The 12,735-nt window shown below is 45.8% G+C and overlaps 3 protein-coding genes across 3 annotated transcripts; 2 read left to right on the top strand and 1 right to left on the bottom strand.

Moving 5' to 3' along the window:
* Window positions 1-4,129: 4,129 nt before the first annotated feature.
* On the bottom strand, window positions 4,130-4,704 carry F4812DRAFT_265841 (uncharacterized protein). The gene has a single exon (XM_047930845.1). The coding sequence runs from the start codon at window positions 4,572-4,574 to the stop codon at window positions 4,203-4,205; it is 372 nt and encodes a 123-aa protein (XP_047792747.1). The 5' UTR covers window positions 4,575-4,704; the 3' UTR covers window positions 4,130-4,202.
* Window positions 4,705-7,740: 3,036 nt separating this feature from the next.
* F4812DRAFT_417532 (MRP-L47-domain-containing protein) lies at window positions 7,741-9,021 on the top strand. The gene is made up of 2 exons (XM_047933176.1): window positions 7,741-8,326; window positions 8,395-9,021. The coding sequence occupies exons 1-2, from the start codon at window positions 7,796-7,798 to the stop codon at window positions 8,710-8,712; spliced, it is 849 nt and encodes a 282-aa protein (XP_047792746.1). The 5' UTR covers window positions 7,741-7,795; the 3' UTR covers window positions 8,713-9,021.
* A 285-nt stretch (window positions 9,022-9,306) lies between these two features.
* F4812DRAFT_417530 (rab GTPase activator) lies at window positions 9,307-12,099 on the top strand. The gene is made up of 8 exons (XM_047933175.1): window positions 9,307-9,687; window positions 9,834-9,858; window positions 9,938-9,997; window positions 10,077-10,104; window positions 10,186-10,531; window positions 10,590-11,132; window positions 11,186-11,340; window positions 11,410-12,099. The coding sequence occupies exons 1-8, from the start codon at window positions 9,642-9,644 to the stop codon at window positions 11,596-11,598; spliced, it is 1,392 nt and encodes a 463-aa protein (XP_047792745.1). The 5' UTR covers window positions 9,307-9,641; the 3' UTR covers window positions 11,599-12,099.
* Window positions 12,100-12,735: the final 636 nt, after the last annotated feature.

Raw genomic sequence — 12,735 nt, 5'->3', positions numbered from 1 at the left:
TACAGGACCCAGCCTGTGTAACTGCACCAGCTCCATATTAAAAGGGCCATTGTGTCTCCAGTCCTTCCATAACTCTTCTACGACGGGGGACTTGATGCTTTCTTTTTTTTTTTTTTTCTTTTTTTGGGAAGAGGGGGTTGAGGTAAGGGGCCACTAACACACCATGTCAGCAAGGTCAAGGTACTGAACGACTTATCTTCAACAACATGCCGTACGTAGCAGTAGGTTTCTCCTGGACGGCGGGAGTCCCACCTCCCACATGGCATTTTGTCATCTGGCATCACTCATCTTCAAAGTGTGGTATGCCTAATAACTCACACTAGGCAATTAGTATCTAATAAGTAGCCGAGACAAGATGAGGACATAATACGTAGCCTCATTTCTCCCCAAATAGTAATCATCTGTTTATTAAGCATCACCAACTTCCAAGTTTTAAACCTTTTTCTATATTCTTGGCAGCTGGTTACGGAACCCTGCCGTACATAGTGCAGGATCGAAAAGAGACATTTCGATTCTGTAGCAGGGATAGGCGGCTGGGAGAGATTTTTTGTTGATAATGAATCGCATCTTGTAAGAAGCACGTAAACAAGACACCCATCGCGGGCGGCTAGCTCTAGCATTGTGAATTTTCCATTTATCATTTCTAACCGATTCCATACAACCTTACCTCGGACTACTTGGGCAGGTTAGGTGTGCACAATACGATGCTGTGCGCGCATGTCTATGTATTGATCGTAGCACATGCGCACGTACAGAAGCCTCCTAGACCGCACCACGCACACAGTATTTGCTCTAGAACGCAGCCGAATAGTCGAGTACGGACGGTGTAGCAAACGATTAGGGGCGTCATCATTACATATTTGGGTATCTTCTAAGCTCGATAGTCCGCCTACGGTACGTTAGGTACGTTTCCAGCAGGTTGCGATCGAAACTAGATGAAGACATGAGAAGTTGTTGGGGAAATGACTTGCCTTGGAGACGTAACATTCGAGTGCAGATGATATCAACATCAACATATCATCCGTGGGGTCTTCTATGTCTTTGGTAACTGGCACATCTATCCTGTACTCTATCTGTATACATAGTAGGAATACAGGTATGTAGTAAGATATGAGAAGTACTATACTCGCTCGCTAGGGGGTGTTACATACAAATATAGGGTAGGTAGGTACTACTACATAATACAAGATACGCACTCATCTCCGCCCGTCCACCATTGGCGGATCCCATTCGAATGCACCATATTGCAAGGAGGTCCCTGCACACAACCGGGTATCCGCCGGACCATTCAAGCCGCAAGAGTGACGAGTCGACACCTCCCGAAGAAAAAAAACTTGAGACGGGCCGTGAGGACTTCAAAACCGTCTCTTTCGGTCAGCAGGCATTACGCGGTCAACAAAGAGGTAAAAATTCAGCCGGAAGAAGAAAAAAAAATAAGGAAAAAGGACGCGGTCATGTAGATGTTTTTTTCTGTTACATCCTCGTCCAACGTAAAAACCGGAACGAGGGCTTATTAGGTAGTCGAATTGGATAGTTACGTATTATTTATTAGTGTTCATCACCGTCGTCCATCAGCGTCCTGCTGATCTCACATACATATTACCAGGTAGGTAGGTGATTCTTATTCAGATTTCTCATCATCATTATTTTTCATTTATCGTCTAACACTAGGTACCTAGCTAATCCTTATTAACCCGTGGTGCTTAGGTTATGTACCATCGAAGGTGAGAAAAGAGACAATATACAATGTACGTAGAGTTTCGTATCTACCTACCCTACTTTTTTTTTCTTTCTTTTTTTCGTTGATGTAGATACATAAGTCTGGTCAAGTACCGTGATACTTTGGCGATCATCTCTTGGGATCATTTGCAATTATCCGGGATATAGCTATGCAGCAATCCATGCGCGGTCAAGGAAAACCGTGGCTAGCAGACCGGGGGTTGTTGTTCAGGGTATGCTACCCCTTTTGGTTTAACGTCCTCCCGTCCGACCTTTGTATGTTGTCCAACCATTCCCAATTCCCCAATTCCTTGCCTCTCCTGTTTGGCGGTCAGTGTTTATTAGCATGATTCTTGCATCATCGCCAACCGCCCTGGCCGAGCTTGCACCGAAATTCTTATCCTATCATACCGAATCCAGGAACCCTTTGCCCCCCCATCTTCGCATGCGAGGTTCTTCATGGCCGTGTGATTATGCATCGTTGTCTTCAATAAATGTGGTAATCATGGAAAGACGACACGATATTTTCAAGTGCCGATACCGCCGCTGTTACGCATGGTAATATTTTTTTTTCCAACCTCGACCGCAACATCGTGACGTGACCCCATTGAGAAGGGGGAAGCTGGGAGCGACGAGGAACCATGGAAGCCTCCCAAGCTTCCAAGCTAAGATAATCAAGCCAAAATAACTCCCCGCGACGGGGACGGGGGTCCCGGAGAAGCCATAGCCAGAAATATTTAGGGAAAAAAAAAGACAATACCCTTTACGGGTATTATTATTTAGGAGACTTGTCTCATCGCGAACTCTCACTACACGTACAGAGACTTATTCCTAATCCCCTAGTAGCGCAGTTTTCCAGATCGTTACAAAATACATAACCGCTTAACCGGCAGGGCTGGCACGAACCATGACGAATACGTGGTATCGTGTAAATATATATATATATTTATACCTACCTAAGGTAGGTAAGTAGGAGGTAGGTTAGGTAGGTATATACATGGGCGTATACGTGGGATATTTATGTAAAAGCTATATACGATATGTTACGGTATATAATTTTTCTAGTGATATAAGCGGTATAAAGCGGTATGGGATGCAATGTAGGTACGCTTGTGCCGCCGGCAATGATTCCCCCGCCGCCATACCCAACTATCATTATATAAAGTTGCTGGATGGCGCGCTTGTGGGCGAGGCGCGCATCTACTGCTTCCGAAATTATGTAGATACTGATTATTCATAGAACAGGATCCAAATGCCAGCTCCCCCCCGGTCCTATCATGCAAAGACCGCCCATGAGATACTCGTTCCGCAGCGACTCAGATCAAAGGGAACCAAAGGTGTTCATACAAATATTTCCATAGCAGTATAGTTTAGCTAATCCAAGCATTTACGGACAACAGGAACTCTGAAGCACTAACGATTTGCAACGCATGATCCTGCCGAATGGAATGGTCTTGCCACAAAGAACCCCCAACGTGGACGGTTACACCAGTTGCGACAACAGGGCAAGCATCAGCTGGTTTCGCCCTAGGGTCTGGCGGTTCTTGTCCGCGGGATGGCCTGTCTCGAGTCCTGAAGAGAAAAAAAAAATGGCCGGGCTTCCGATAAAGGCAATCCGCAGGGGATAACTGACGAAGATCTTATGAGCTGCGATCCTGATAGGGTTTCTATCAACCGAGTCCCAAACAGGTAGGCAAAGTTTACCTGAAAATACTGTGCATTAAAAAAAGGAAAAAAGGAAAAAAGGAAAACAAATCAAACGTTATGCATTTGGCATTAGAAACAATCAACGCCTAGGAATAACGATCTTAACGCAATTTCTTCCACGCGCAGAAGTATCACTCACGATGCTTGCATCCCACGTAAATACGACCTCTCTAAAATTTCACGGCTTTAATTTTGAACAACTACAAACCAATATTATACCATCGTTCGAGGTTGGCGACATCATCACGTATCAGTTAAGTACTTTGTTTCAGCATCCAAATTGCTCATCATATTCTATATTCTTACGACTTGAGCTAGCTGTGCCTTAGAGGATTCATGGCTTACGGTTTTGACTTTCCATGCTTGTTTATTTCAAGATCGTCTAGTGCCCAAAGTCCTGCTTCCCCCGCAGCTCGTTGGGCAGGGTATATGAAGCATTGGCTCTCCGTTGGCATGCAATGCGATCACAGAGGTTGTGTAGAAGCGAACAGAAAGGGGCCAATCTCATGTGGCAGGAGTAGATCCCGAATACTCCGGGATCTATTCGAGTTGTTACTCGTCGTTGCTGCAAATGGGAGAAAAGGTAGCACCGGCAGAACAACGCCGTACTCTGCATCTAGACCTGCTTAGACCCGGTGATGCACGCTGACCATCTATACATACGCCGACCATTGAATATAACGAGTGAAGACATTCTGCATTCCGATATACTTGATATTACCAACTTCGGGTTTAATAGTATGTACATCCTAAGGTAGGTGATATTGAATGATCGTCTAGGTATCTATTAAGAGCAGCGAGAGCCCCCGCCGGGTGAAGCAAGCCATCATGATTATCCCGAGCATGGCTAGTTCACAGGCCAGGACACATACAACCATCGGAATCTCCTTGACGACGCTTTTCGAATAGCTTGACGATAGCTTCCGGTGACTCCGGTGAAGGGATTTGGTATACACTACATGCAGATTGGGAAACGACGAGATACATCTTCCAGACGGTAAATGCCGCCTAGATGACATACCTACCATCGTCACCTTTCTCGCCGTTACTTCGTAGGATACGTAGCTTAATACTATAATATATATGTTCAATATTGCTATAGCCCAAGTTTTGCCCAATATAAATGAGCGTATTTGAATGCCTATCATTACGTTCAGTATCGTTGTGCCAACACTTGTCTATTACCCTAAATGAAGCATTACTATTTCAATGAAGCTAATCGCATCTAACGAGAAAAAAAAAGACCCCCGCAGGGTTGGCATAGAAGCAAGGCATACGAAATACAATGATATATCTGCATGATAAACGTAGTATCATGTAAAAACAATATTGCCTAGGTAGAAAACAGTCCCTAGCACTCATTGTAGATCAGAATACGACTTATTTGCTCATAATGATAGTATATGTCCCAAAAGGGCATTGGCTTGAAGCCCTATCACCATTTCATTTGCATGAATATTTACAACCCGGTAAAGGAGACGGCCAACAAGGCAGGGCAAAGGATCTACATACATACGAGAATGCTATTCTAGCTACCTAACCTAACCTAACACAACCTAAAGAACATGAAAGAAGCGCGATATCCAGATCCTTGTTTTTTTTTCGATGGCCATAATACATAGCGTCGCCCATTCCGACTCCAAATCTCGGCAGCAACCAGTATGACCTGCAGGTTCTGCGCTACCACGTAGCATTGCGAGACGATGTAGAGTGAGGCATCGTGACCCAGGCTAACCGAAACCGCCAAGCTCGGGCATGCCTTAAGGTAGGTTATATTAGATATTATTTTTTTTATTCGAATTTTCTTTACCAATTCTTCTCAACAGAAACACGCTTAGTCCGCCCTAGTGCCGGCGCTTCTAACGTAGTCCGGGTTCGGGATGTTAGCATACTAGTATCTACCTCTTACTTTCCACTGTGTCCGCGGGCATACAGTACCAGACGAAATGCTTGAGGTAGGGGGGAAAGTTCATTGGACGGCACCTACTAACAGGTACCTTTACCGCCTGGTCGAATAGCTGAATTTGTTTTACGAGAATTTTTCTTTAGAAGCTGGAGAACTAACGGCTTGACTATTCGCCATTACACCGAGCCTACAGTAAGACGGTTGCAAAACTTCGGTGAAGCCTAGGGAGCTTAGGAGAGAATCCAGAAGTTCGTGGTGGGTCTCGTCTTCCTGCTACGGATTTCTTTGCGGCAGATGTGCATGGAACATCCTCGTTGCGAAATACGGACTACTGTTTCTAGTATGCTGTGCTATTTCTAAGCTACATACAGTCTGCAAGTCTCCTGCCACGCAATGCCTACGTGTAATAATTTAGGAGAGACGGAAGAAGAAAAACTTATGACGATGAACCCATCAACATCATGTCCTTTTCCCGCGTTGTACGTAGTATCTAGAGGAATCATATATTGTATTCAGTATCAGTGGGAGCGCTATCCGAGTTAAGGAAGGTGTCCCGGGATGAGCACGTCCGCGCTAGGTCTTTGCAAGTTCAGGGGTTTCCTCCTTACAAACCTATATGGGAAAATTCATCCCAAAGAAATAAGGCAGTAAAGGGTTTGGGAGAGACGCGAGAATTGCATCATAAAAGTGTTCCGAGTAAAGATCTTGATGGTCGTGATGAATCTCCTCAATATAGCTCCCAACCTATCTCTAAACAAGCGATTGCCGTCGTGTAGCTCTTCGTCCGCTCGCGAAGTGCCCCCCACAAGATACCCCATGAATATGGAGTCATGACCATCCCTTTCCCCAGAAGCAGGTTTGTAATCATGGTTGTAGTAGCACGTCTCCAGTGCTCCATATGCTACCCGGCGTGAAGCTTGACTTTTGGAGAAAGCGGGATCTAACGACAGAGCCTCAACTTGTTGCCGAAGTGCGTATCCACTGCTTTACCTAGAACTTATCATCAGTAGAACCTCATTTTTTACCGCGTCGACTTTTGCCCGCCCAACCTTTCGACGACGACGACAACACCGTTCCGAATTTAACATCATCGATAGATCCTCCACTCCCATTCGAGGACGCGTATACGGATATAAAATGGCTGTCTTCTCCCACAACTCCTTTTCTTAATTATTTTAATCGATCGATACGAACACACCAAGACGGCACGCTCCTGCTCCTAAAATCTCCTATAATATATGAAAAAGTATAGAAAGGCCATAAGAAAGGAAACAGCGTTTCTCTTCAAGTTCGGCAAGCATCACTTGGGAGAGTAAAACAGGATCATCCCTTAACGACTCACGAAGATGTAAATTTGGTTTGGACAATTCTCGTAGAAACAATCGCTAGCCAGAACGACATCTAGTTCCTTGCGTCAATACGAGTCCGAACTACCTTGCATATTAGGTATATTAGTAAAGTGTAACTTGCGCGTGTTCTATACCGAAGCACTTATATTGATCGTAGAGTCCAGATACGTTGATTGGATGGAAAGTATTTCAACCATAAAGAAAAAGAAAAGACGAAAAGATAGGTACTAGGTACCAAGGAGAATCTAGGTGTTTACGTGTAGAATAGGCTTCGACGTTAGAATATACTATTGTGATATGTCACGTACATTTGCTATTTGACTCCCAGCACCATGGAAGAAGATAGAGCTCAATACTGCTATAGAAGGGGAACCGGACACATGTCCTGCCCCGGTAGCCCAACCCAATACTGCCCAATTATACCTCATTGGGTATTATGTATTATGACCAAGTATTAAAAAGACACATGCCAGGGAAAAGCTTAAGCAAACCTACCTCGATATTATCCCTGTATGTAGTCGTGGATTAGATTGACAATATATCAAGACAATATATCAAGATAATAATGGATGGGTTTGCTAGCAGCTCGACGACATCAAACACCAAGTTCTACTCAAACAACTTGTCTGCATACTACAACAATCAGCCAATTTTCTATGTGATGCTGCATATATTTTGGAAGCAAACATTAGCATGGTCTATAGTCATCTACCGTCGTAGTACTACATCTTTCTATCGACGATTAATTCCTTTCAGCCTTGTAGTCATGACCTTGTGGACGCGTCGAAGACTCGAAGCAAAACTGATGTAGGTACTCGGATACGGGAATTGTCACGTTGACTTGCATATTTACAGTAATAACGCGTATATGTACCTAGGTAGTAATCACATGTATGCACAGTAGATCTATCTATTAAGCCACAGATCTGGCGGATACTTGTGGCAGGCAGTTTTTATGTAAGAAGCTGCCTTACGTAATGCAAAAAGGTACTCCTGACCCCCACCGATAGCTTATCGGATTAACCTCTCTCTGAAATCGGATTAACCCCAAAAATTCAATCAAAGTTGCGACCATCACATTTATGCATTTCGCAAGCATTTCGCAATACCTGTCATGGCGACGACTACCCCCGTCCGGCCTGCAATTGGCCGGATAATAGGCACTTCCGGGACTCAGAACGTCGCGAACCCTTCGTTTCTGGGCGTGCTTTTGATCAAAGCTGCCACCCAAAGCTGCCCCTTCTCCACGACCCCGGAGCGAAACGAGCGACGGCCGCGCCGCGACAACAACCGATTTCGCGGCCTGAGTGCCATATACAGATCCGGCCCCCGGTTCCGTATGAATATCGAGAAGCACCAGCTGCCGAAACCGGTGGACTACAAGCCCGAGATCAAGGTCGACCCGAACCACGGGCTGTGGGACTTCTTCTACTCCAAGGAAAAGCTGCTGCTCACGCCCGACGAGGAGGCCGAGCACGGGCGCGGGTGGACTGTCGAGGAGCTACGACATAAGAGCTGGGACGACCTGCACAAGCTCTGGTGGGTTTGCGTCAAGGAACAAAATCGCATCGCTACGGCGCGGAAGGAGAGGGCCCGGCTGAAGCTTAGAGACGGGGCGGACGTTGCGGAGGAGAGACTAACAGAGGTAAGAACCTGCGTCTACGGCCCGCCGAACGCAAACCGGCGCTAATCTTATATACAAATGACGCATAGGTCCGCAAGACCATGAAGTCGATCAAGCATACGCTGACGGAACGATTCTACGTATGGGAGGACGCGAGAAAGCTAGCTGAGACGGACCCTGAAATCGATCTAACTAACACGGAACGCCCCTATATCCCGAGTTCGTATCTCGACGAGGAAGTACAGAGCGCAGCACCGGTAGAGGAGCAAAAGGAGGAGGTACAACAAGAAGCATCAGAACAAGAGCAGCAGCAAGAAGAACCAGAAAAGCCGGTAGCTGAAACGGTCGACCCGTCTACTCTCCCACCTAGTGCTACAGAGCCTCAGCAGCCGTCGACGAGAGTATGACGCTCCGGGTATATACCTATCATGTATTGATATACCTAGTATTAGCTCCAGCGATGGAGTAACTTGTAAATACTTAACCTATGTTACATTAAGCGAAAAGGGCTGCAACTTTGCAAGATGTCGGGAGATGTAAATTGTAAGCCTACCAGGTAGGTAGGTAACTTGGTGTCCAAGTTATTATAGTTACGTGACTTATAACTGATGGTAATTTACCTCCCTACCTAAGTTACCTAGGTACTAGGTAGGTACCTGTATTATAATGAGAGGTACGAAGTAAGTAAATTACTATTAATTACCTACTGAGCGTACCCATGGATCATAATTTCAGGTCCCTAGGTTTAATATGGTGATAGTGATGATTATAGGGAATATAGGCAATCAATAGTGCGTGATACCTTGTAGCAAGGTCAGGAAATACCTACTAAAGTACCTAGAAATAAGGGGGGAAAAGGGGGAGAGCAATGGTAAAGTTTTAACTAAGGTTAGGTAAGGTAAGGAAAAAAGGGGGGGAGTTGCTTAGCCAAGCGCGGGGTCAGTGTTAATTAAATCTAATTGGCTATAGCTCTCCTTAGAGGGGTTCAGTGGTTCCAGCGGTCCCAGCGGTGCAGTCACCAGTGGTCCCCAAACGGTCCAGTGGTTCAGTTCCATTGATACTCGAGCTTCAGAACCATAAACGAACCAAAGTTACCTTTGTATCCACCACAACGACCTAACCTTCTATCTCTCCTCACCGATACTTTTTTATTTTTTCCTTTTTCCTCATTTACCTTTTTACTCCTTCTCCTAAAACATCACTTCCTCGTTTGGCCTGGAGTCAATAAACCTAACTCCCCCTTGAATCAGCTTCGACGATAAAAGAAGAAAAAAAAGACTCGGGAAACTTCTTGCTTTAATACCAACTAAGATATATCGCACTACGGACTAACACCATGGACGAGATCGCAAAGGAGTACGATGTTATCGTCTTGGGCACCGGTAAGTTTTCTCTCCCTTTTTAGGCCCCGCATTCCCAGCTTGGAATCTTGTTTGTCTTAGTACATACAGCCTTAGTAGTGGGGTGTTTTTTTTTCGAGCTCTTCGTGATGTTCGACTTAACTAACACAACTTGTTCTCTCGCATAGGTTTAACCGAGTGTATTCTCTCTGGGTATGGATTACATCATAGCTAAGCAGCTTCATCAAACACACCGATTCGATGTGGTACTAACATAACATCAACATCAAAGTGTGCTGAGTGTGAAGGGCAAGAAGGTCTTGCACATCGATCGCAATGATCACTACGGAGGGTAAGTGATAATAAGCAACGACTTCCCCCCTCCTTATAAGTTAGTCGACGTATTTACTAATAACCTTATCTCTATACAGTGAAGCTGCATCCGTAAACCTCGAGACGGTACTTATTCCACTTCCTCACCTTCGTCATGTCTGCTGATAAACTTGGATGAAACTAACCCTCTCCTTTCCTATATAATAGCTATTCAAGAAGTATGGCAACTTCGCAGCAGGCGAGGAGCCATGGAAGAAGTACGGTCGACCTAACGACTGGAACATCGACCTGGTCCCCAAGTTCCTCATGTCGTCCGGAGAGCTGACCAACATCCTTGTCTCTACCGACGTCACCCGCTACCTCGAGTTTAAGCAGGTCGCAGGCAGCTTCGTCCAGCAGGGTGCCGGATCAAAGGCCACCGTTGCCAAGGTCCCCTCCGATGCTGCTGAGGCCTTGCGCTCTCCCCTGATGGGCATCTTCGAGAAGCGACGGATGAAGAGCTTCATAGAATGGATCGGTACCTTCGATCCGAAGGATCCCGCCACGCATAAGGGTAAGTAGCGGCACTGCCCAACATGGGAATTAATAGCTAATGGCGCATCTTTGGCTAGGTCTTGACATGAGCACGTGCACGATGAAGGAAATTTACGACAAGTTCGGTCTAGAGCCCAGCACTCGCGACTTCGTCGGCCACGCTATGGCTCTTTACCTGAACGACGACTACAGCGAGGAAGCCGGCAAGGCCCCCGAAGCTATCGAGCGTATTAGGATGTACGGTAACTCGGTAGCGAGGTATGGCAAGTCGCCTTACATCTACCCTCTGTACGGTCTCGGCGAGCTGCCCCAGGGTTTCGCGCGGTTATCTGCTATCTACGGTGGTACTTACATGCTCAACACCTCGGTCGACGAGGTTGTATACGAGGGTGGCAAGGCGACGGGTATCAAGGCTACCATGACTGGTATCGAGCCCGAGATGAAGTTTGAGACCAAGGCCAAGCTGATCCTTGGTGACCCTTCGTACTTCCCCGAGAAGGTCAAGGTTGTCGGCCACGTGCTGAAGGCTATCTGCGTCCTGAAGCACCCCTTGGCTGGCACCAGCGACAACGATTCTTGCCAAATAATTATTCCTCAGTCTCAGGTTGGCCGCAAGAACGGTAAGTCACAATTAGGAAACATGGTAAGCGAGTGGGTGGTTAATGAATCATAGATATCTACATTGCCTGCGTCTCGTCGGCACATAACGTGTGCCCCAAGGGTTACTACATCGCCATCGTTTCTACCATTGCCGAGACCACTTCCAACCACCACCTCGAGCTACAACCCGGTCTAGAGCGCCTCGGCCAGATCGAAGAGCAATTCATGGTAAGCCGATATTTAGTGTCTCATACCTCTTACTAAACTCGAATATTCAAATACTTACTATTCGTTTAGGGTCCCCCCATCCCTCTCTACGAGCCTCTCGAGGACGGCACCAAGGACAACGTCTTCATCTCCAAGAGCTACGACGCGACATCGCACTTCGAGACGACCACGGACGACGTCAAGGACATCTACGCGCGTGCCACGGGCGAGGAACTCAAGGTGGAAGGCCTCAGGGACCTGCAGGTCACCGAGGAGTAGAGTGTTAGGTGATAGCTACCTAGTAATTAAGTAAAGGGGGGGGTTGGTTGGCAGGCAGGAATGTTTGCTTTGATTGGTAATACTTGATGATGAAATAGGAAGAGGAGAGAGAAGACGCTGGCTGGTATAGGTAGCAAGCAAGCAAGGCGCGCAAAATGTGTATCTTCCAGAGCTTTTTGTGGCTGTGGCTAGAATAAACCGGACCAGATGAAGGGATATTTACATTACATGACACATACACATTCACCCACGCTCATACATAGTACAGAGTATATACGGTACCCAAGTATATGCGTAGGAGAGGCTTCGCGTGTAGGGTTTAAGAGATAATGTGTAGTTTTTATTTTGCTGCTTCTTGTTTTAGGTTAGGTAGTTATTTGGTTTCGAAACTTTGAAAGAAAAGGAGATATGGAATGTAATAAGTAATAGTTCATATTAATTGTAGTTGTAATAGTTGGTGCAAGTTGACAGACTTAAGACCTCTAGTACCTGAAAGTCTGGTTTTTCTTCGCATTGCGCGAGTCCCTTTGGTGTGATGCCGTGGCGATTTTGTTCATGTGAGATAAGTTTATAGACTGCAGGTTAGGAGGTACCTAAGGTAGCTAAGATATGAAGAGCATGGGGTCCGCGGTGTAGTATATTGTGTAGCGGTGTCTGTTTGAGAGCTGGAGGCTTACTGGGACGCTGTAGGATCGGGTTTGTAATTTTGCGGTAGGGCCATAAGCAGAGGAGGGTTTTGTGTTTTAGGGAGACTTAGGTACGTACGCTCTCCGGTGTAGGTAGATGTGACGTGGATAAGAGATATTTCCTCGCTATTAATTCGAAATCGTAGTTGGATTAGGGGTAGGTACTTGCTGTCTTTATATTTTCTGTGATATGGCTTCTCAAACGATTGTTGCTTATATCTCTTTGGCATACTTCTTATTGTAGACTATTATAGTTCCTTGGAGATTCCTTGATGAATAGGGGTAGGAGGTAGGTTCAGGAAAAGAAATTAATAGGTAAATCAATTAAAATAAATAGGGAGTTATTAAATCAGGTAGATATACCTTGTACTTACCTATGAAGACTTATTTCGAGAACATCAACTACAGTACTAAGTAGCTTCCGACAGAGTGTTGAGTAGGTACCTACCTA

Source organism: Daldinia caldariorum (genome assembly GCF_022478825.1).
Source record: "Daldinia caldariorum strain CBS 122874 unplaced genomic scaffold F4812scaffold_3, whole genome shotgun sequence".
Classification (NCBI taxonomy): Eukaryota; Fungi; Ascomycota; class Sordariomycetes; order Xylariales; family Hypoxylaceae; genus Daldinia; species Daldinia caldariorum.
This window is presented reverse-complemented; position numbering and strand designations above follow the sequence as displayed.

What these genes read in the sequence shown, in the direction of transcription:
- F4812DRAFT_417530 (XM_047933175.1), top strand. Translation starts at nt 9,642, where the DNA reads ATGGACGAGATCGCAAAGGAGTACGATGTTATCGTCTTGGGCACCG. An exon ending in TGTTATCGTCTTGGGCACCG is followed by an intron (nt 9,688 to 9,833) that starts GTAAGTTTTCTC and finishes TCTCTCGCATAG; the next exon opens with GTTTAACCGAGTGTATTCTC. An exon ending in CATCCGTAAACCTCGAGACG is followed by an intron (nt 10,105 to 10,185) that starts GTACTTATTCCA and finishes CCTATATAATAG; the next exon opens with CTATTCAAGAAGTATGGCAA.
- F4812DRAFT_417532 (XM_047933176.1), top strand. Translation starts at nt 7,796, where the DNA reads ATGGCGACGACTACCCCCGTCCGGCCTGCAATTGGCCGGATAATAGGC. An exon ending in CGGAGGAGAGACTAACAGAG is followed by an intron (nt 8,327 to 8,394) that starts GTAAGAACCTGC and finishes AATGACGCATAG; the next exon opens with GTCCGCAAGACCATGAAGTC.
- F4812DRAFT_265841 (XM_047930845.1), bottom strand. Translation starts at nt 4,574, where the DNA reads ATGATAGGCATTCAAATACGCTCATTTATATTGGGCAAAACTTGGGCT.